At 46.7% G+C, this 25,000-nt stretch overlaps 1 protein-coding gene across 2 annotated transcripts in view; it reads right to left on the bottom strand.

Annotated features, from left to right (window-relative positions):
- Window positions 1-25,000, bottom strand: part of LOC106596081 (glutamate receptor 2) — a 116,377-nt gene that overhangs the window by 61,620 nt on the left and 29,757 nt on the right. For both annotated transcript variants that reach the window (XM_082972305.1, XM_082972304.1), the window contains exons 3-5: window positions 23,190-23,429; window positions 11,455-11,651; window positions 499-552 (exon numbers count right to left, since the gene is read on the bottom strand). In XM_082972305.1, coding sequence (XP_082828431.1) covers window positions 499-552; window positions 11,455-11,651; window positions 23,190-23,429 — 491 coding nt within the window. The remainder of the gene's footprint in view (window positions 1-498; window positions 553-11,454; window positions 11,652-23,189; window positions 23,430-25,000) is intronic.

The raw sequence follows: 25,000 nt of genomic DNA on the forward strand, positions 1-25,000 counted from the left end.
ATGAGAGGTACCAGGTTAGTACCAGGCTATGTGTGATGTCAGTACCAGTTATGCAGTAATATGAGAGGTACCAGGTTAGTACCAGGCTATGTGTGATGTCAGTACCAGTCAGTAATATGAGAGGTACCAGGCTATGTGTGATGTCAGTACCAGTCAGTAATATGAGAGGTACCAGGTTAGTACCAGGCTATGTGTGATGTCAGTACCAGTCAGTAATATGAGAGGTACCAGGTTAGTACCAGGCTATGTGTGATGTCAGTACCAGTCAGTAATATGAGAGGTACCAGGTTAGTACCAGGCTATGTGTGATGTCAGTACCAGTCAGTAATATGAGAGGTACCAGGTTAGTACCAGGCTATGTGTGATGTCAGTACCAGTCAGTAATATGAGAGGTACCAGGTTAGTACCAGGCTATGTGTGATGTCAGTACCAGTCAGTAATATGAGAGGTACCAGGTTAGTACCAGGCTATGTGTGATGTCAGTACCAGGAATCGTACCAGGTTAGCGATGATGTAATGGTATCCTTTAACATGTCGGCCAATGGTGATGACCTGCAGGAACACAATAAACAATATAATATAAAACAGTATAAAACAGTATAATATAAAACAATATTATATAAAACAATATTATATAAAACAGTATAATATAAAACAGTATTATATAAAACAATATTATATAAAACAATATTATATAAAACAATATCATATAAAACAATATTATATAAAACAGTATTATATAAAACAATATTATATAAAACAGTATTATATAAAACAAAATTATATAACACAATATCATATAAAACAATATTATATAAAACAGTATTATATAAAACAATATTATATAAAACAATATTATATAAAACAATATCATATAAAACAATATTATATAAAACAGTATTATGTAAAACAATATTATATAAAACAATATTATATAAAACAATATCATATAAAACAATATTATATAAAACAGTATTATGTAAAACAATATTATATAAAACAGTATTATATAAAACAATATTATATAAAACAATATCATATAAAACAATATTATATAAAACAGTATTATGTAAAACAATATTATATAAAACAATATTATATAAAACAGTATTATGTAAAACAATATTATATAAAACAATATTATATAAAACAAAATTATATAACACAATATCATATAAAACAATATTATATAAAACAGTATTATGTAAAACAATATTATATAAAACAGTATTATATAAAACAATATTATATAAAACAATATTATATAAAACAATATTATGTAAAACAATATTATATAAAACAATATTATATAAAACAGTATTATATAAAACAATATCATATAAAACAATATTATATAAAACAGTATTATGTAAAACAATATTATATAAAACAGTATTATATAAAACAAAATTATATAAAACAGTATTATGTAAAACAATATTATATAAAACAGTATTATGTAAAACAATATTATATAAAACAATATTATATAAAACAGTATTATGTAAAACAATATTATATAAAACAATATCATATAAAACAAAATTATATAAAACAGTATTATGTAAAACAATATTATATAAAACAATATTATATAAAACAGTATTATGTAAAACAATATCATATTTGGAAGGGATAAACACAGCCGTTTTGTACATTACCTATGAAATGGATTAAAGCACACATTTACCGGTAGAAATAAACATTTTTCACTAATATTTACATTTTTACAAGGTAATTCCTACTTTTTACAAGGTAATTCCTACTTTTTACAAGATAATTCCTACTTTTTACAAGGTAATTCCTACTTTTTACAAGGTAATTCCTACTTTTTACAAGATAATTCCTACTTTTTACAAGGTAATTCCTACTTTTTACAAGGTAATTCCTACTTTTTACAAGATAATTCCTACTTTTTACAAGGTAATTCCTACTTTTTACAAGGTAATTCCTACTTTTTACAAGATAATTCCTACTTTTTACAAGGTAATTCCTACTTTTTACAAGGTAATTTCTACTTTTTACAAGATAATTCCTACTTTTTACAAGGTAATTCCTACTTTTTACAAGGTAATTCCTACTTTTTACAAGATAATTCCTAACACAGTCACGACCTTTACAGCCAGAATAACGGCAAAGTAGCTGCATTTGCGTTTGTTTAAGCTGTTTTCTATTGACATTCATTTGGATACATACATAACTATGAGCCGGCGATGCCCGATTTTGCCTGGCATAGCTAGAAAAGGTTGCCTTCTCGTCAGGCCACTCGACACTGTTCATTACGAGGAGATAGTATTGCATATAAAAAACACGAGGCTAGAAGGTAGCGCAATAGTTTGTTGCTAGGAAACCTAAAAGACCAGTTGCTGAAAACAGCTGGTGAAACTAGAAACGTGGGAGGATTTGACTGCAACAAAGGGACTGGAGAAATTCATGCTCATCCCTCACCACTTTAGGTCTTCAGATGCTCCATGTCTCTTCCCAAAAGAATATATGCTAGCTAGTTAACTAGCAAAAACTTTCCTCGTTGGACCTGTGTCCACAATGTATCCAATTTCAGTTTGTGTGGTTGTAGGTTTATCTTTCTGTAACTTTGTAGCCTGTATGGTCTGCATGTGTAGGTTTATCTTTCTGTAACTTTGTAGCCAGTATGCTCTGCATGTGTAGGTTTATCTTTCTGTAACTTTGTAGCCAGTATGCTCTGCATGTGTAGGTTTATCTTTCTGTAACTTTGTAGCCAGTATGCTCTGCATGTGTTGGTTTATCTTTCTGTAACTTTGTAACCAGTATGGTCTGCATGTGTAGGGGTTTACTGCGTCATGATTGCAAGGTGACCCAATATCTTTTCCAAATGTCCTGTTATCTGGAATGCCTTTCTAGCTATGATTATTCAGGAATGTTGTGGTATCAATCAATATACTCGATCGTAAAACAATGTCACAAATGACCTTACCTTATACCTAATACAGTCAACAGACAATATACAATAGAACTCAATGGATCCCAATAGAACTAAATTGATCCCAATAGAACTCAATTGATCCCAATAGAACTAAATTGATCCCAATATAATTGAATGGATCCCAATAGAACCCAATGGATCCCAATAGAACCCAATGGATCCCAATAGAACCCAATGGATCCCAATAGAACTCAATGGATCCCAATATAACCCAATGTATCCCAATACAACCCAATGGATCCCAATATAACCCAATGGATCCCAGTAGAACCCAACAGATCCCAATAGAACTCAATGGATCCCAAAATAACTCAATGGATCCCCTATAGAACCCAATGGATCCCAATAGAACTCAATGGATCCCAATAGAACTCAATGGATTCCAATAGAACTCAATGGATCCCAATAGAACTCAATGGATCCCAAAAGAACTCAATGGATCCCCTATAGAACCCAATGGATCCCAATAGAACTCAATAATTCCAATAGAACTCAATGGATCCCAATAGAACCCAATGGATCCCAATAGAACTCAATAGAACCATCAAACAAGCAAAGTGTCAATACAGGATTAAGATTGAATCCTACTACACCGGCTCTGACACTCGTCGGATGTGGCAGGGCTTGCAAACCATTACAGACCACAAAGGGAAACCCAGACGCGAGCTGCCCAGTGACACGAGACTACCCGATGAGCTAAATGCCTTTAAAGCTCGCTTCGAGGCAAGCAACACTGAAGCATGCATGAGAGCACCAGCTGTTCTGGATGACTATGTGATCACGCTCTTGGTACCCGATGTGAGCAAGACCTTTAAACAGGTCAACATTCACAAAGCCACAGGGCCGGATGGATTACCAGGACGTGTACTCAAAGCATGTACGGACCAACTGGCAGGTGTCTTCACTGACATTCTCAATCTCTCCCTGACCGAGTCTGTAATACCTACATGTTTCAAGCAGACCACCATAGTCCCCTGTTCCCAAGGAAGCGAAGGTAACCTGCCTAAATGACTACCGAACCGTAGCACTCACGTCTGTAGCCATGAAGTGGTTTGAAAGGCTGGTCATGGCTCACATCAACAGCATCCTCCAGGATACCCTAGACCCACTCCAATTCACATACCGCCCCAACAGATCCACAGATGATGCAATCTCTATTGCACTCCACACTGCCCTTTCCCAACTGGACAAAAGGAACACCTATGTGAGAATGTTGTTCATTGATGACAGCTCAGCGTTCAGCACCATAGTGCCCACGAAGCTCATCAATAAGCTAAGGACCCTGGGACTAAACACCTCCCTCTGCAACTGGATCCTGGATTTCCTGACGGGCCGCCCCCAGGTGGTGAGGGTAGGTAGCAACACATCTGCCACGCTGATCCGCAACACTGGTGCCCCTTAGGGGTGTGTACTTAGTCCCCACCTGTACTCACTGTTCACCCACGACTGCCTGGACAAACACAACTCCAACACCATCATTAAGTTTGCTGACTACACAACAGCGGTAGGCTTGATCACCGACAACGATGAGACAGACTACATACAGGAGGTCAGAAAACTAACAGTGTGGTGCCAGGAACCTCTCCCACCATGTGGGCAAGACAAAGGAGCTGATCGTGGACTACAGGAAAAGGCGGGCCGAACAGGCCCCCATTAACATCGACGGGGCTGTAATGGAGCAGGTCTAGAGTTTCAAGTTCCTTGGTGTCCACATCACCAACGAACTATCATGGTCCAAACACACCAAAACAGTCGTTAACAGAGGGCACGACAACACCTTTCCTCCCTCAGGAGACTGAAAAGATTTGGCAAAAGCTTCCACCCCCCAAACCATGAGACTGCTGAACAATTAATCAAATGGCCACCAGGCTATTACATTGACCCCGCCCTCCATTTGTTTTCTACACTGCTGCTACTCGCTGTTTATTATCTATAGTCACTTCACCCCTACCTACATGTACATATTACCTCGACTAACCTGTACCCACCGCACACTGACACTGTACCGGTACCCCCCTGTATATAGCCTCCACATTGACTCTGTACCGTAATACCCTGTATATAGCCTCCACATTGACTCTGTACCGTAATACTCTGTATATAGCCTCCACATTGATACTGTACCGGTACCCCCTGTACATAGCCTCCACATTGACTCTGTACCGGTACCCCCTGTATATAGCCTCCACATTGACTCTGTACCGGTACCCCCTGTATATAGCCTCCACATTGACTCTGTACCGGTACCCCCTGTATATAGCCTCCACATTGACTCTGTACCGGTACCCCCTGTATATAGCCTCCACATTGACTCTGTACCGGTACCCCCTGTATATAGCCTCAACATTGAATTTGTACCGGTACCCCCTGTATATAGTCTCCATATTGACTCTGTACCGGTACACCCTGTATATAGCCTCCACATTGATACTGTACCGGTACCCCCTGTACATAGCCTCCACATTGACTCTGTACCGGTACCCCCTGTATATAGCCTCCACATTGACTCTGTACCAGTACCCCCTGTATATAGCCTCCACACTGACTCTGTACCGGTACCCCCTGTATATAGCCTCCACACTGACTCTGTACCGGTACCCCCTGTATATAGCCTCCACATTGACTCTGTACCGGTACCCCCTGTATATAGCCTCCACATTGACTCTGTACCGGTACCCCCTGTATATAGCCTCCACATTGACTCTGTACCGGTACCCCCTGTATATAGCCTCCACATTGACTCGGCACCGGTACCTCCTGTATATAGCCTCCACATTGACTCGGTACCGGTACCCCCTGTATATAGCCTCCACATTGACTCTGTACCGGTACCCCCTGTATATAGCCTCCACATTGACTCTGTACCGTAATACTCTGTATATAGCCTCCACATTGACTGTGTACCGGTACCCCCTGTATATAGCCTCCACATTGACTCTGTACCGTAATACCCTGTATATAGCCTCCACATTGACTCGGTACCGGTACCCCCTGTATATAGCCTCCACATTGACTCTGTACCGGTACCCCCTGTATATAGCCTCCACATTGACTCTGTACCGGTACCCCCTGTATATAGCCTCCACATTGACTCTGTACCGGTACCCCCTGTATATAGCCTCCACATTGACTCTGTACCGGTACCCCCTGTATATAGTCTCCACAGTGACTCTGTACCGGTACCCCCCCTGTATATAGCCTCCACATTGACTCTGTACCGGTACCCCCTGTATATAGCCTCGTAATTGTTATTTTATTGTTTTTATTGTGTTTATTTTATAATTTTATTTTATTATTATTATAATTTTATTTTGTATTTTTTTTGTCGTTTTTATATATATATGTATTGTTATTTTATTTTTTTCATTTATTTATTTTTTTTTTTTTTTTCTTCTTTCATCACATTTCCAGTGGGACAGAAGTTTACATACGTAGCAGTTCAGACGTCCTCTACCCTCCTCTTGTCGTGTCCCGTGTATATATATATTATATATTTACATATTTTTTTTCTTCACTTATCTTTTTATATATATATATTCTTTTTTAATTCTAAAAACTCAACCTCAAAGCACTCTCCTGCAACCCGCCTCACCAATTTAAAAAAAGAAAGTATTATTTACCTCATCTGAATTCCACAACAGAAGCTAGCAAGAGGTTAGCCATTTTCACTGGCTAACGTTGAAGTTCAGCTAGCCACGGTTAGCTGTCATCAGCTATCCATTAGCTCGAAAAGCTATCGCCAGTTTTTGTACAGCGCGACTCAGACCAGAGCATACCGGACCTATTCTCTCTCCTTTCCCCGATTTCTACCGCAGGCTCTGGACATTTACACCTGGATCTTGCAGCTAACGAGCTGCTACCTGAGTGACTATTGGCAACGTCGGTCACGGAATTAACACACATTATTACGGAGCTAGCCAGCTAGCCAGCTGAAGAGTTCCGTCAGCCACTCCTGGGCTATTCCTGAGCTAGCCAGCTGAAGTGTCTCCTGGGCTACAACTCACCTATCCTGACCCGTTTTACTGCCGATCCGGAGCCCCATCGGGTCTTCACGACTGGACCACCGACGTTATCTGCCCGAGGGAGTTATCCAACTGGCCCCTCCGTCGCGACGTAACCTGATCGCCCATCTGCGGCCCGCTAATCGTTAGCTGTCTTTTCGGCTGCGATCTGAATAGGTCTATCGGACACTTTTCTTGGGCCACTATAACTAACTATTTTGCCAACTTGGACAGGTCCCCCCTTCCACACGGAACCCCACTAACCCACAGACGGAAACGCACGAGCTGGCTAAAAACAGACCTCCCTCCCATCTTCCACCAGCTTGCTACCTATGGCCCGGCTAGCTGTCTGAATCTCACTGGACCCTTTGATCACTCGGCTAAGCATGCCTCTCCTTAATGTCAATATGCCTTCTCCATTGCTGTTCTGGTTAGTGTTTATTGGCTTATTTCACTGTAGAGCCTCTAGCCCTGCTCATTATACCTTATCCAACCTCTCAGTTCCTCCACCCACACATGCTATGACATCTTCTGGTTTCAATGATGTTTCTAGAGACAATATCTCTCTCACTATCACTAAATGCCTAGGTTTACCTCCTCTGTACTCACATCCCACCATACCTTTGTCTGTACATTATACCTTGAAGCTATTTTATCGCCCCCAGAAACCTGCTCCTTTTTCTCTCTATTCTGGACGTCACAGACGACCAATTCTTATAGCTTTTAGCCGTACCCTCATACTTATTCTTCTCTGCTCCTCTGGGGATGTAGAGGTGAATCCAGGCCCTGCAGTGCCTGGCTCCACTCCTACTCCCCAGGCGCTCTCTTTTGATGACTTCTGTAACCGTAATAACCTTGGTTTCATGCATGTTAACATTAGAAGCCTCCTCCCTAAGTTTGTTTTATTCACTGCTTTAGCACACTCCGCCAACCCGGATGTCCTAGCTGTGTCTGAATCTTGGCTTAGGAAGTCCACCAAAAACTCTGAAATCTTCATCCCTAACTACAACGTTTTCAGACAAGATAGAACGACCAAAGGGAGCGGTGTTGCAATCTACTGCAGAGATAGCCTGCAGAGTTCTGTCCTGCTATCCAGGTCTGTACCCAAACAATTTGAACTTCTACTTTTAAAAATCCACCTCTCCAAAAACAAGTCTCTCACCGTTGCCGCCTGCTATAGACCCCCCTCGGCCCCTAGTTGTGCTCTGGACACCATATGTGAACTGATTGCCCCCCATCTATCTTCAGAGCTCGTGCTACTAGGTGACCTAAACTGGGACATGCTTAACACCCTAGCCATCCTACAATCCAAGCTTGATGCCCTCAATCTCACACAAATTATTAATGAACCCACCAGGTACAATCCCAAAGCCGCAAACACTGGCACCCTCATAGATATCATCCTAACCAACGTGCCCTCTAAATACACCTCTGCTGTTTTCAACCAAGATCTCAGCGATCACTGCCTCATTGCCTGCACCCGTAATGGGTCAGCGGTCAAACGACCTCCACTCATCACTGTCAAACGCTCCCTGAAACATTTCAACGAGCAAGCCTTTCTAATCGACCTGGCCCTGGTATCCTGGAAGGATATTGACCTCATCCCGTCAGTAGAGGATGCCTGGTTATTTTAAAAAAATGCCTTCCTCTCCATCTTAAATAAGCATGCCCCTTTCAAGAAATTTAGAACCAGGAACAGATATAGCCCTTGGTTCTCCCCAGACCTGACTGCCCTTAACCAACAGAAAAATATCCTGTGGCGTTCTGCATTAGCATCGAACTGCCCCCGCGATATGCAACTTTTTAGGGAAGTTAGAAACCAATACACACAGGCAGTTAGAAACGCCAAGGCTAGCTTTTTCAAACAGAAATTCGCTTCGTGCAACTCCAACTCTAAAAAGTTCTGGGACACTGTAAAGTCCATGGAGAATAAGAACACCTCCTCCCAACTGCCCACTGCACTGAGGATAGGAAACTCTGTCACCACCGATAAGCCCACTATAATTGAGAATTTCAATAAGCATTTTTCTACGGCTGGCCATGCTTTCCACCTAACTACCCCTACTGCATTCAACAGCACTGCACCCCCCACAGCTACTCGCCCAAGCCTCCCCCATTTCTCCTTCTCCCAAATCCATTCAGCTGATGTTCTGAAAGAGCTGCAAAATCTGGACCCCTACAAATCAGCTGGGCTTGACAATCTGGACCCTTTCTTTCTAAAATTATCTGCCGAAATTATTGCAACCCCTATTACTAGCCTGTTCAACCTCTCTTTCGTGTCGTCTGAGATTCCCATAGATTGGAAAGCAGCTGCTGTCATCCCCCTCTTCAAAGGAGGTGACACTCTTGACCCAAATTGCTACAGACCTATATCCATCCTACCCTGCCTTTCTAAGGTCTTCGAAAGCCAAGTCAACAAACAGATTACCGACCATTTCGAATCCCACCGCACCCTCTCCGCTATGCAATCTGGTTTCAGAGCTGGTCATGGGTGCACCTCAGCCACGCTCAAGGTCCTAAACGACATCGTAACCGCCATCGATAAGAAACATTACTGTGCTGCCGTATTCATTGACCTGGCCAAAGCTTTTGACTCTGTTAATCACCACATCCTCATCGGCAGACTCAGTAGCCTTGGTTTCTCAAACGATTGCGTCGCCTGGTTCACCAACTACTTCTCTGACAGAGTTCAGTGTGTCAAATCGGAGGGCCTACTGTCTGGACCTCTGGCAGTCTCTATGGGGGTACCACAGGGTTCAATTCTTGGGCCAACTCTTTTCTCTGTATACATAAATGATGTCGCTCTTGCTGCTGGTGAATCTCTGATCCACCTCTACGCAGACGACACCATTCTGTACACTTCTGGCCCTTCTTTGGACACTGTGTTAACAACCCTCCAGACGAGCTTCAATGCCATTCAACTCTCCTTCCGTGGTCTCCAACTGCTCCTAAACACAAGTAAAACTAAATGCATGCTCTTCAACCGATCGCTGCCTGCACCTGCCCGCCTGTCCAGCATCACTTCTCTGGACGGTTCTAACTTAGAATTTGTGGACAACTACAAATACCTAGGTGTCCGGTTAGACTGTAAACTCTCCTTCCAGACTCACATCAATCATCTCCAATCCAAAGTGAAATCTCGAATTGGCTTCCTATTTCGCAACAAAGCATCCTTCACTCATGCTGCCAAACATACCCTCGTAAAACTGACCATCCTACCAATCCTCGACTTCGGCGATGTCATTTACAAAATAGCTTCCAATACCCTACTCAACAAGCTGGATGCAGTCTATCACAGTGCCATCCGTTTTGTCACCAAAGCCCCATATACTACCCACCACTGCGACCTGTACGCTCTCGTTGGCTGGCCTTCGCTTCATAATCGTCGCCAAACACATTGGCTCCAGGTCATCTACAAGACTCTGCTAGGTAAAGTCCCCCCTTATCTCCGCTCACTGGTCACCATAGCAGCACCCACCTGTAGCACGCGCTCCAGCAGGTATATCTCTCTGGTCACCCCTAAAGCCAACTCCTCCTTTGGTCGTCTCTCCTTCCAGTTCTCTGCTGCCAATGACTGGAACGAACTACAAAAATCTCTGAAACTGGAAACACTTATCTCCCTCACTAGCTTTAAGCACCAGCTGTCAGAGCAGCTCACAGATCACTGCACCTGTACATAGCCCATCTATAATTTAGCCCAAACTACTACCTCTTCCCCTACTGTATTTATTTATTTTATTTATTTTGCTCCTTTGCACCATATTATTTATATTTTATCTTTGAACTTTCTTCAAACTACAAATCTACCATTCCAGTGTTTTTCTTGCTATACTTTATTTACTTTGCCACCATGGCATTTTTTTGCCTTTACCTCCCTTATCTCACATCATTTGCTCACATTGTATATAGTCTTATTTATTAATTTATTTTTTTATTCTACTGCATCATTGATTGTATGTTGTTTTACTCCATGTGTAACTCTGTGTTTTTGTATGTTGTCGAAGTGCTTTGCTTTATCTTGGCCAGGTCGCAATTGTAAATGAGAACTTGTTCTCAACTTGCCTACCTGGTTAAATAAAGGTGAAATAAATAAATAAATAAAAATTGTGTTACTTTACAAAATATATTTTTTACTTTTATTTCTTTGGTAAATATTTTCTTAACTCTTCTTGAACTGCACTGTTGGTTAAGGGCTTGTAAGTAAGCATTTCACGGTAAGGTCTACACTTGTTGTATTCAGAATTTCACGGTAAGGTCTACACTTGTTGTATTCGGCGCATGTGACAAATAAAGTTTGATTTGATTTAAATGATCCATGGTATGACCATCTTAAAACAATTCCATATCTTAGTTTATGGCTTAGACTTTTAACCTTGTCTTGTTCACAACCCAGACAGACAGACAGACAGACAGACAGACAGACAGACAGACAGACAGACAGACAGACAGACAGACAGACAGACAGACAGACAGACAGACAGACAGACCAACCTGGTCCATGATGTCTTTAACCTTGTCTTGTTCACAGTCCAGAATGACTCTCCTCTCCTTTCGTATCTCCAGGTCTTGGAACATGGAGCGATACGCCTCGTCCTTCCTCTCATCCTTCAGGTTGCCCACGTTGATGGCTGTTACAATCCACTTCCTCTCTGCTGCTGTATCCAGGATCACTTGCAGGGTGGACAGACCTACACATATATAGACACACGGTAGGATAGAAAGGTGACTGGGGTTAGGGTCACGGTAGGATAGAAAGGTAACTGGGGTCACGGTAGGATAGAAAGGTGACTGGGGTTAGGGTCACGGTAGGATAGAAAGGTAACTGGGGTTGGGGTCACGGTAGGATAGAAAGGTAACTGGGGTTAGGGTCACGGTAGGATAGAAAGGTAACTGGGGTTAGGGTCACGGTAGGATAGAAAGGTAACTGAGGTTAGGGTCACGGTAGGATAGAAAGGTGACTGGGGTCACGGTAGGATAGAAAGGTAACTGGGGTTAGGGTCACGGTAGGATAGAAAGGTAACTGGGGTTAGGGTCACGGTAGGATAGAAAGGTAACTGGGGTCACGGTAGGATAGAAAGGTGACTGGAGTTAGGGTAGGATAGAAAGGTAACTGGGGTTAGGGTCACGGTAGGATAGAAAGGTGACTGGGGTCACGGTAGGATAGAAAGGTAACTGGGGTTAGGGTCACGGTAGGATAGAAAGGTGACTGGGGTCACGGTAGGATAGAAAGGTAACTGGGGTTAGGGTCACGGTAGGATAGAAAGGTAACTGGGGTCACGGTAGGATAGAAAGGTAACTGGGGTTAGGGTCACGGTAGGATAGAAAGGTAACTGGGGTTAGGGTCACGGTAGGATAGAAAGGTAACTGGGGTCACGGTAGGTTAGAAAGGTAACTGGGGTTAGGGTCACGGTAGGATAGAAAGGTAACTGGGGTCACGGTAGGATAGAAAGGTAACTGGGGTTAGGGTCACGGTAGGATAGAAAGGTAACTGGGGTTAGGGTCACGGTAGGATAGAAAGGTAACTGGGGTTAGGGTCACGGTAGGATAGAAAGGTAACTGGGGTCACGGTAGGTTAGAAAGGTAACTGGGGTCACGGTAGGATAGAAAGGTAACTGGGGTTAGGGTCACGGTAGGATAGAAAGGTAACTGGGGTTAGGGTCACGGTAGGATAGAAAGGTAACTGGGGTTAGGGTCACGGTAGGATAGAAAGGTAACTGGGGTTAGGGTCACGGTAGGATAGAAAGGTAACTGGGGTTAGGGTCACGGTAGGATAGAAAGGTAACTGGGGTTAGGGTCACGGTAGGATAGAAAGGTAACTGGGGTTAGGGTCACGGTAGGATAGAAAGGTAACTGGGGTTAGGGTCACGGTAGGATAGAAAGGTAACTGGGGTTAGGGTCACGGTAGGATAGAAAGGTAACTGGGGTTAGGGTCACGGTAGGATAGAAAGGTGACTGGGGTTAGGGTCACGGTAGGATAGAAAGGTAACTGGGGTTAGGGTCACGGTAGGATAGAAAGGTAACTGGGGTTAGGGTCACGGTAGGATAGAAAGGTGACTGGGGTCACGGTAGGATAGAAAGGTGACTGGGGTTAGGGTCACGGTAGGATAGAAAGGTGACTGGGGTTAGGGTCACGGTAGGATAGAAAGGTGACTGGGGTTAGGGTCACGGTAGGATAGAAAGGTAACTGGGGTCACGGTAGGATAGAAAGGTAACTGGGGTCACGGTAGGATAGAAAGGTAACTGGGGTTAGGGTCACGGTAGGATAGAAAGGTGACTGGGGTTAGGGTCACGGTAGGATAGAAAGGTAACTGGGGTCACGGTAGGATAGAAAGGTAACTGGGGTTGGGGTCACGGTAGGATAGAAAGGTGACTGGGGTTGGGGTCACGGTAGGATAGAAAGGTAACTGGGGTTAGGGTCACGGTAGGATAGAAAGGTAACTGGGGTTAGAGTCACGGTAGGATAGAAAGGTGACTGGGGTTAGGGTCACGGTAGGATAGAAAGGTAACTGGGGTTAGGGTCACGGTAGGATAGAAAGGTAACTGGGGTTAGGGTCACGGTAGGATAGAAAGGTAACTGGGGTCACGGTAGGATAGAAAGGTAACTGGGGTTAGGGTCACGGTAGGATAGAAAGGTGAAAGGGGTTAGGGTCACGGTAGGATAGAAAGGTAACTGGGGTTGGGGTCACGGTAGGATAGAAAGGTAACTGGGGTTAGGGTCACGGTAGGATAGAAAGGTAACTGGGGTTGGGGTCACGGTAGGATAGAAAGGTGAAAGGGGTTAGGGTCACGGTAGGATAGAAAGGTAACTGGGGTTAGGGTCACGGTAGGATAGAAAGGTGACTGGGGTTAGGGTCACGGTAGGATAGAAAGGTAACTGGGGTTAGGGTCACGGTAGGATAGAAAGGTAACTGGGGTTGGGGTCACGGTAGGATAGAAAGGTGAAAGGGGTTAGGGTCACGGTAGGATAGAAAGGTAACTGGGGTTAGGGTCACGGTAGGATAGAAAGGTAACTGGGGTCACGGTAGGATAGAAAGGTAACTGGGGTTAGGGTCACGGTAGGATAGAAAGGTAACTGGGGTTAGGGTCACGGTAGGATAGAAAGGTAACTGGGGTTAGGGTCACGGTAGGATAGAAAGGTGAAAGGGGTTGGGGTCACGGTAGGATAGAAAGGTAACTGGGGTCACGGTAGGATAGAAAGGTAACTGGGGTTAGGGTCACGGTAGGATAGAAAGGTAACTGGGGTTGGGGTCACGGTAGGATAGAAAGGTGGCTGGGGTTGGGGTCACGGTAGGATAGAAAGGGGTTGGGGTCACGGTAGGATAGAAAGGTAACTGGGGTTAGGGTCACGGTAGGATAGAAAGGTAACTGGGGTTAGGGTCACGGTAGGATAGAAAGGTGACTGGGGTCACGGTAGGATAGAAAGGTGAAAGGGGTTAGGGTCACGGTAGGATAGAAAGGTAACTGGGGTTAGGGTCACGGTAGGATAGAAAGGTAACTGGGGTTAGGGTCACGGTAGGATAGAAAGGTAACTGGGGTCACGGTAGGTTAGAAAGGTAACTGGGGTTGGGGTCACGGTAGGATAGAAAGGTGACTGGGGTTAGGGTCACGGTAGGATAGAAAGGTAACTGGGGTTAGGGTCACGGTAGGATAGAAAGGTAACTGGGGTTAGGGTCACGGTAGGATAGAAAGGTAACTGGGGTTAGGGTCACGGTAGGATAGAAAGGTAACTGGGGTTAGGGTCACGGTAGGATAGAAAGGTAACTGGGGTTAGGGTCACGGTAGGATAGAAAGGTAACTGGGGTCACGGTAGGATAGAAAGGTAACTGAGGTTAGGGTCACGGTAGGATAGAAAGGTAACTGGGGTTAGGGTCACGGTAGGATAGAAAGGTAACTGGGGTTAGGGACACGGTAGGATAGAAAGGTAACTGGGGTTAGGGTCACGGTAGGATAGAAAGGTAACTGGGGTTAGGGTCACGGTAGGATAGAAAGGTAACTGGGGTTAGGGTCACGGTAGGATAGAAAGGTAACTGGGGTTAGGGTCACGGTAGGATAGAAAGGTAACTGGGGTCACGGTAGGATAGAAAGGTAACTGGGGTTAGGGTCACGGTAGGATAGAAAGGTAACTGACTCTTCAGGAGGGTATCTCTCCAGGAACAGGGTTGGAGTGTAAACCTACAGGAGGGGTATCTCTCCAGGAACAGGGTTGGAGTGTAAACCTACAGGAGGGGTATCTCTCCAGGAACAGGGTTGGAGTGTAAACCTACAGGAGGGGTATCTCTCCAGGAACAGGGTTGGTGTGTAAACCTACAGGAGGGTATCTCTCCAGGAACAGGGTTGGAGTGTAAACCTACAGGAGGGGTATCTCTCCAGGAACAGGGTTGGAGTTAACCTACAGGAGGGGTATCTCTCCAGGAACAGGGTTGGAGTGAAAACCTACAGGAGGGGTATCTCTCCAGGAACAGGGTTGGGCAGCTCTGATCTACACAGATCAATAAGGGATCATAGCTTTCACCTGGATTCACCTGGTCAGTCTATGTCATGGAAACAGCAGGTATTCCTAATGTTTAGTATACTCTGTGTATATGATATACAGTAGACTGTCCTAAAGGTAGGAAAACCAATACTGACCAGATGTCCCTTAATGTCAGATCTGTACTATAGTGTATACTGTACATATGTAGATATACTGTATGTATGTATGTCTGTACAGTAGAAGTCGGAAGTTGACATACACCTTAGCCAAATTGTCACAGGCGTCGATGAACGGCGACCAAAATGCAGCGGGTTTTGTGCTCATCTTTCTTCTTTATTTGAAAGAACAACTCAAAACAAAACGACGAAACAGATCCGTAAGGCTCCCAGGCGATACAGAAAACAACCACCCACAAAGACAGGATAAAACAGGCTGCCTACGTATGGCTCCCAATCAGAGACAACGAAAGACACCTGCCTCTGATTGGAAGCCATACATGGCCACAACATAGAAAAAGAAACATATAAATGGAAAACTAGAACCAAAATCCCCTAGAACCCAAAAACACACAAAACAAACACCCCCTGCCACGCCCTGACCATACTACAATTACAAATGACCCCTTTACTGGTCAGGACGTGACAGTACCCCCCCCCCAAAGGTGCAGACCCCGACTGCACCTCCAAAACAAACAAAAAAAAACACAAAACCAACCCCAAACGGGAGGAGCATCGCTGGAGGCCTGCTGAGTGGAGCTGGGACCGGTCTCCCCGGACTGGGAAGACTTACAGGAGACTGGGTGCGCTGAGCAGGCACGAGGCACACTGTGCCATGGAGGTGCACCGGAGGTCTGGAGCTCAGGGCTGGCACACTCCGTCCTGGCTGGATGGTCACTGTAGCCCGGCACGGGCGGAGCGCTGGCACAGGGCGAACTGGGCTGTGCTGGAGAGTGATGGCTGCCGTGCGTAGAGCAGGCGCAGGGTAAGCTGGACTGAGGAGACGCACTGGTGGCCAGATGCGCTGCGCCGGCGCACTTCTCCCTGGCTGCCGGCCAACTCTCGCCCGGCAACGCTGCGGAGCCCTTACTGGCCGCACCGGACTGTGCGTGCGTATGGGCGACACCGTGCGCATTTCTGCGTAGCTCGGTGCTCTCCTCGTCACCCGCTCCCCACGGTAAGCACGGGGAGTTGGCTCAGGACTCCATCCTGACTCTGCCCAACTCCCCGTGTGCCCCCCCTCCCAATTTTTTTGGGGGGTGCCTCTCGGCCTCATGTAGCTCCCTTAATTTCCTCTCCCAGAAACGTCGTTCTGCCTCCCACGTCCATCCTTCTCCTCGGTGCTCCAATCCCCGCTGCTTGGTCCTTGTTTGGTGGGTAGTTCTGTCATGGGCGTCGTAAGGATTGGACCAAGGCGCAGCGGGTTAAGTGCTCATCTTCTTAATTTATTTAAAGAAAACACTTAAACAAAATAAACAAATGATGAAAAACTGTTCCATAAGGCTCCCAGGCGATACAGAAAATAACCACCCACAAAAACACAGGATAAACAGGCTGCCTAAGTATGGCTTCCAATCAGAGACAACGAAAGACACCTGCCTCTGATTGGAAACCATACCTGGCCACACATAGAAAAAGAAACATAGAAATAGAAAACTAGAACCAAAACACACAAAACAAACAGCCCCTGCCACGCCCTGACCATACTACAATTACAAATGTCCCCTTTACTGGTCAGGACGTGACAGTACCCCCCCCCCAAAGGTGCAGACCCCGACAGAAACATAGAAATGGAAAACTAGAACCAAAATCCCCTAGAACCAAAACACACAAAACAAACAGCCCCTGCCACGCCCTGACCATACTACAATTACAAATGACCCCTTTACTGGTCAGGACGTGACACAAATACATTTAAACTCACTTTTTCACAATTCCTGACATTTAATCCTAATAAAAAGTCCCTGTCATAGGTCAGTTAGGATCAACAATTTATTTTAAGAATGTGAAATGTCAGAATAATAGTATAGTGATTTCTTTTAGCTTTTATTTCTTTCATCACATTCCCAGTGGGACAGAAGTTTACATACACTCAATTAGTATTTGGTAGCATTGCCTTTAAATTGTTTAACTTGGGTCAAATGTTTCGGGTAGCCTTCCACAAGCTTCCCACGATAAGTTGGGTGAATTTTGGCGCATTCCTCCTGACAGAGTTGGTATAACTGAGTCAGGTTTGTAGGCCTTCTTGCCTGCACACGCTTTCAGTTCTGCCCACACATTTTCTATGGGATTGAGGTCAGGGCTTTGTGATGGCCACTCCAATACCTTGACTTTGTTGTCCTTAAGCCATTTTGCCACAACTTTGGAAGTATGCTTGGGGTCATTGTTCATTTGGAAGACCCATTTGCAACTAAGCTTTAACTTCCTGACTGATGTCTTCGGATGTTGCTTCAATATATCCACATCATTTCCTTTCCTCATGATGCCATCTATTTTGTGAAGTGCACCAGTCCCTCCTGCAGCAAAGCATCTTCGGCTTGCAAGCCTCCCCCTTTTTCCTCCAAACATAACAATGGTCATTATGGCCAAACAGTTCTATTTTTGTTTCATCAGACCAGAGGATATTTCTCCATAAAGTACGATCTTTGTCCCCATGTGCAGTTGCAAACCGTAGTCTGGCTTTTTTATGGCGGTTTTGGAGCAGTGGCTTCTTCCTTGCTGAGCGGCCTTTCAGGTTATGTCGATATAGGACTCGTTTTACTGTGGATATAGATACTTTTGTACCTGTTTCCTCCAGCATCTTCACAAGGTCCTTTGCTGTTGTTCTGGGATTGATTTTCACTTTTTGCACCAAAGTACGTTCATCTCTAGGAGACAGAACGCGTCTCCTTCCTGAGCGGTATGACGGCTGCGTGGTCCCATGGTGTTTATACTTGCATACTATTGTTTGTACAGATGAACGTGGTACCTTCAGGCGTTTGGAAATTGCTCCCAAGGATGAACCAGACTTGTGGAGGTCTACAATTTATTTTCTGTGGTCTTGGCTGATTTCTTTAGATTTTCCCATGATGTCAAGCAAAGAGGCACTGAGTTTGAAGGTAGGCCTTGAAATACACTGACAGGTACACCTCCAATTGACTCAAATGATGTCAATTAGCCTATCAGAAGCTTCTAAAGCCATGACATCATTTTCTGGAATTTTCCAAGCTGTTTAAAGTCACAGTCAACTTAGTGTATGTAAACTTCTGACCCACTGGAATTGTGATACAGTGAATTATAAGTGAAAATAATCTGTCTGTAAACAATTGTTGGAAAAAATACTTGTGTCATGCACAAAGTAGATGTCCTAACCAACTTGCCCAAACTATAGTTTGTTAACAAGAAATGTGTGGAGTGGTTGAAAAACGAGTTTTAATGACTCCAACCTTAGTGGATGTAAACTTCCCACTTCAACTGTATGTGTGTATGTGTGTGTGTGTGTGTGTGTGTGTGTGTGTGTGTGTGTGTGTGTGTGTGTGTGTGTGTGTGTGTGTGTGTGTGTGTGTGTGTGTGTGTGTGTGTGTGTGTGTGTGTGTGTGTGTATGTGTGTGTGTGTGTGTGTGTGTGTGTGTGTGTGTGTGTGTGTGTGTGTGTGTGTGTGTGTGTGTGTGTGTGTGTGGTGTGTGTGTGTGTGTGTGTGTGGTGTGTGTGTGTGTGTATGTGTGTGTGTGTGTGTGTGTGTGTGTGTGTGTGGTGTGTGTGTGTGTGTGTGTGTGTGTGTGTATGTGTGTGTGTGTGTGTGTGTGTGGTGTGTGTGTGTGTGTGTGTGTGTGTGTGTGTGTGTGTATGTGTGTGTGTGTGTGTGTGTGTGTGTGTGTGTGTGTGTGTGTGTGTGTGTGTGTGTGTGTGTGTGTGTGTGTGGGTGTGTGTGTGTGTGTGTGTGTGTGTGTGTGTATGTGTGTGGTGTGTGTGTGTGTGTGTGTGTGTGTGTGTGTGTGTGTGTGTGTGTGTGTGTGTATGTGTGTGTGTGTGTGTGTGTGTGTGTGTGTGTGTGTGTGTGTGTGTGTGTGTGTGTGTGTGTGTGTGTGTGTGTATGTGTGTGTGTGTGTGTGTGTGTGTGTGTAGGTAAGTAAAGAAATAAAACAACAGTAAAAAGACATTTGAAAATAACAGTAGCAAGGCGATATACAGACAGCGGTTAGTCAGGCTGATTGAGGTAGTATGTAGATATGGTTAAAGTGATGCATATATGATAAACAGAGAGTAGCAGGGGGAGGGCACACAATGCAAATAGTCCAGGTAACCATTGGTTACCTGTTCAGGAGTCTTATGGCTTGGGGGGGAAAAACTGTTGAGAAGCCTTTTTGTCCAACACTTAGCACTCCGGTACCGCTTGCCATGCGGTAGTAGAGAGAACAGTCTATGACTGGGGTGGCTGGGGTCTTTGACAATTTTTAGGGCCTTCCACTAACACCGCCTGGTGTAGAGGTCCAGGATGGCAGGCGGCTTTGCCCCAGTGATGTACTGGGCCGTACGCACTACCCTCTGAAGTGCCTTGTGGTCGGAGGCCGAGCAGTTGCAATGCCAGGCAGTGATGCAACCAGTCAGGATGATCTCGATGGTGCAGCTGTAGAGCCTTTTGAGGATCTGAGGACCCATGCCAAATCTTTTTAGTTTCCTGAGGGGGAATAGGTTTTGTCGTGCCCTCTTCACGACTGTCTTGGTGTGTTTGGACCATTCTAATTTGTTGGTGATGTGGACTTCAAGGAACTTGAAGCTCTCAACCTGCTCCACTACAGCCCTGTCGATGAGAATGGGGGCGTGCTCTGTCCTCCTTTTCCTGTAGTCCACAATCATCTCCTTAGTCTTGGTTACATTGAGGGATAGGTTGTTATTCTGGCACCACCCGGCCAGGTCTCTGACCTCCTCCCTATAGGCTGTCTCGTCGTTGTCGGTGATCAGGCCTACCACTGTTGTGTCGTCAGCAAACTTAATGATGGTGTTGGAGTCGTGCCTGGCCATGCAGTCGTGGGTGAACAGGGAGTACAGGAGGGGACTGAGCACGCACCCCTGGGGAGCTCCAGTGTTGAGGATCAGCGTGGCAGATGTGTTGCTACCTACCCTCACCACCTGGGGGCGGCCCGTCAGGAAGTCCAGGATCCAGTTGCAGAGGGAGGTGTTTAGTCCCAGGGTCCTTAGCTTAGTGATGAGCTTTGAGGGCACTATGGTGTTGAACGCTGAGCTGTAGTCAATGAACAGCATTCTCACATGGGTGTTCCTTTTGTCCAGGTGGGAAAGGGCAGTGTGGAGTGCAATAGATATTGCATCATCTGTGGATCTGTTTGGGCGGTATGCAAATTGGAGTGGGTCTAGGGTTTCTGGGATAATGGTGTTGATGTGAGCCATGACCAGCCTTTCAAAGGACTTCATGGCTACGGACGTGAGTGCTACGAGTCTGTAGTCATTTAGGCAGGTTACCTTTGTGTTCTTGGGCACAGGGACAATGGTGGTCTGCTTGAAGCATGTTGGTATTACAGACTCAATCAGGGACATGTTGAAAATGTCAGTGAAGACACCTGCCAGTTGGGTCAGCACATGCCCGGAGTACACGTCCTGGTAATCCGTCTGGCCCTGCGGCCTTGTGTATGTTGACCTGTTTAAAGGTCTTACTCATGTCGGCTACGGAGGGCGTGATCACACAGTCGTCCGGAACAGCTGATGCTCTCATGCATGCCTCAGTGTTGCTTGCCTCAAAGCGAGCATAGAAGTGATTTAGCTCGTCTGGTAGGCTCGTGTCACTGGGCAGCTCGCGGCTGTGCTTCCCTTTGTAGTCTGTAATGGTTTCCAAGCCCTGCCACATCTGACGAGCGTCGGAGCCGGTGTAGTATGATTCAATCTTAGCCCTGTATTGATGCTTTGCCTGTTTGATGGTTCGTCGCAGGGCATAGCAGGATTTCTTCTAAGCTTCCGGGTTAGAGTCCCGCACCTTGAAAGCGGCAGCTCTACCCTTTAGCTCAGTGCGAATGTTGCCTGTAATCCATGGCTTCTGGTTGGGGTATGTACGTACAGTCACTGTGGGGACGACATCCTCGATGCACTTATTGATAAAGCCAGTGACTGAAGAATCCCGGAACATGTTCCAGTCTGTGCTAGCAAAACAATCCTGTAGTTTAGCATCTGCTTCATCTGACCACTTTTTTATTGAGCGAGTCACTGGTGCTTCCTGCTTTAATTTTTGCTTGTAAGCAGGAATCAGGAGGATAGAGTTGTGGTTGGATTTACCAAATGGAGGGTGAGGGAGAGCTTTGTACGCGTCTCTGTGTGTGGAGTACAGGTGATCTAGAGGTTTTTTTCCCTCTGGTTGCACATTTGACATGTTGATAAAGATTTGGTAGAACTGATTTAAGTTTCCCTGCATTAAAGTCTCCGGCCACTAGGAGCGCCGCCTCTGGGTGAGTGGTTTCCTCTTTGCTTATTTCCTTATACAGCTGGCTGAGTGCGGTCTTAGTGCCAGCATCTGTCTATGGTGGTAAATAAACAGCCACGAAAAGTATAGCTGAGAACTCTCTAGGCAAGTAGTGTGACCTGCAATTTATCATAATATACTCTACTTCAGGCGAGCAAAATCTAGAGGCTTCCTTAGAAAAGGGCACACAATGCTGTGGGGATGTTTTTCAGCAGCAGGGAAACTAGTCAAGATCGAGGGAAAGATGAACGGAGCAATCGGGGGAGAAGGGCCTTGGTCAGGGAGGTGACTAAGAACCCGATGGTCACTCTGACAGAGCTCCAGAGTTCCTGTGTGGAGATGGGAGAACCTTCTAGAAGGACAACCATCTCTGGAGCACTCCACCAATCAGGCCTTTATGGTAGAGTGGCCAGACGGAAGCCATTCTTCCGTAAAAGGCACAACAGCCCACTTGAAGTTTGCCAAAAGGCACCTAAAGGACTGACCATGAGAAACAAGATTCTCTGGTCTGATGAAACCAAGATTGAACTCTTTGACCTGAATGCCAAGCGTCACGTCTGGAGGAAACCTGGCACCATCCCTACGGTGAAGCATGGTGGTGGCAGCATCATGCTGTGGGGATGTTTTTCAGCGGCAGGGAAACTAGTCAAGATCGAGGGAAAGATGAACGGAGCAAAGTACAGAGAGATCCTTGATGAAAACCTGCTCCAGAGTGCTCAGGACCTCAGACTGGGGTGAAGGTTCAACTTCCCAACAGGACAACAACCCTAAGCACACAGCCAAGACAACGCAGGAGCGGCTTCGGGACAAGTCTCTGAATGTCCTTGAGTGGCCCAGCCAGAGCCCGGACTTGAACCCGATTGAACATCTCTGGAGAGACCTGAAAACAGCTGTGCAGCGACGCTCCCCATCCAACCTGACAGAGCTTGAGAGGATCTGCAGAGAAGAATGGGAGATACTCCACCAAATACAGGTGTGCCAAGCTTATATAGCATCATACCCAAGAAGACTCGAGGCTGTAATCGCTGCCAAAGGTGCTTCAACAAAGTACTGAGCAAAGGGTCTGAATAGTTATGTAAATTTGATATTTCAGTTTGTATTTGTAATACATTTGAAAACATTTCTAAAAACCTGTTTTTGCTTTTTCATTAGGGGGTTATTGTGTGTAGTTTGATGGGGGGAATAAAAACAATTTAATACCATTTTATAATAAGGCTGTAACATAACAAAAATGTGTAAAAAGTCAAGGGGTCTGAATACTTTCTGAATGCCCTGTATGAATAGATGTATAGGTAGTAGGTAGTAGACTCACCTCTGTCACTGTCATAGAGGTAGGCGAACTTGTCCCACTTGTAATACTCCACTAAGCTGACCAGAGGTCCCTTGATGTCGGGTCTCATCTGAAGGACAAACTGATTCAGTCCGTCAGCAGGGAAGGACGGCGTGATGAAGGACACGTGGAGGGTCTCACAGAAAGACGTGATGGTGTTCACACTCTTCTTGTCATAGAAACCAAAGATGGCATACACACCCCTGGAGAACTGGGAACAAACTGCAGAGAGAGGGAGGGGAGGGGGAGGGAGGGAGGAGAGGGGGGAGGGGGAAAGAGGGAGGGAGGGAGGGAGGGAGGGAGGGAGAGAGGGGGAGGGGGAGGGCAGAGAGAGAGGGGAGAGGGGGAGGGAGGGAGAGAGGGAGGGAGGGAGGGGAGAGGGGGAGGGAGGGAGAGAGGGAGAGAGAGGGGGAGGGAGGGCAGAGAGGGGGGAGAGGGGGAGGGAGGGAGAGAGGGAGAGAGGGAGGGAGAGAGGGGGAGGGAGGGAGGGACGGAGAGGGGAGAGGGGAGAGGGAGGGAGAGAGGGAGAGAGAGAGGGCAGAGAGGGGGGAGAGGGGGAGGGAGGGAGAGAGGGAGAGAGGGAGGGAGAGAGAGAGAGGGGGAGGGAGGGAGAGAGGGGGAGAGGGAGGAGGGAGAGAGGGAGAGAGGGAGAGAGGGAGGGGGAGGGAGAGAGGGGAGGGAGGGAGAGAGTGGGAGAGAGGGAGGGGGAGGGAGAGAGGGGAGGGAGGGAGAGAGTGGGAGAGGAGGAAGGGAGGGAGGGGAGGGAGGGAGGGAGGGAGGGAGGGAGGGAGGGAGGGAGGGAGGGAGGGAGGGAGGGAGAGAGAGAGAGGGGGAGGGAGGGCAGAGAGGGGGGAGAGGGGGAGGGAGGGAGAGAGGGAGAGAGGGAGGGAGAGAGGGGGAGGGAGGGAGGGACGGAGAGGGGAGAGGGGAGAGGGAGGGAGAGAGGGAGAGAGAGAGGGCAGAGAGGGGGGAGAGGGGGAGGGAGGGAGAGAGGGAGAGAGGGAGGGAGAGAGAGAGAGGGGGAGGGAGGGAGAGAGGGGGAGAGGGAGGAGGGAGAGAGGGAGAGAGGGAGAGAGGGAGGGGGAGGGAGAGAGGGGAGGGAGGGAGAGAGTGGGAGAGAGGGAGGGGGAGGGAGAGAGGGGAGGGAGGGAGAGAGTGGGAGAGGAGGAAGGGAGGGAGGGAGGGAGGGGAGGGAGGGGGGAGGGAGGGGGGGGAGGGAGGGAGGGAGGGAGGGAGGGAGGGAGGGAGGGAGGGAGGAGGGAGGGAGAGAGAGAGAGGGGGAGGGGGAGGGAGAGAGAGAGGGGAGGGAGGGCAGAGAGGGGGGAGAGGGGGAGGGAGGGAGAGAGGGAGAGAGGGAGGGAGAGAGAGAGAGGGGGAGGGAAGGAGAGAGAGGGGGAGGGAGGGAGGGACGGAGAGGGGGGGAGGGAGGGCGAGAGGGAGAGAGGGAGGGAGAGAGAGGGGGAGGGAGGGAGAGAGGGGGAGAGGGAGGAGGGAGAGAGGGAGAGAGGGAGAGAGGGAGAGAGGGAGGGGGAGGGAGAGAGGGGAGGGAGGGAGAGAGTGGGAGAGGAGGGAGGGATAGAGGGTGAGGGGAGGGAGGGAGAGAGAGGGAGAGGAGGAAGGGAGGGAGGGAGGGACGGAGGGAGGGAGGGGAGGGAGGGAGGGAGGGAGGGAGGGAGGGAGAGAGTGGGAGGGGAGGGAGGGAGAGAAGGAGAGAGGGAGGGGGAGGGAGGGAGGGAGAGAGAGGGCGAGAGGGAGGGGGAGGGAGGGAGAGAGTGGGAGGGGAGGGAGGGAGA

Source organism: Salmo salar, unplaced genomic scaffold (genome assembly GCF_965601325.2).
Source record: "Salmo salar unplaced genomic scaffold, fSalSal1 ptg000645l, whole genome shotgun sequence".
Classification (NCBI taxonomy): Eukaryota; Metazoa; Chordata; class Actinopteri; order Salmoniformes; family Salmonidae; genus Salmo; species Salmo salar.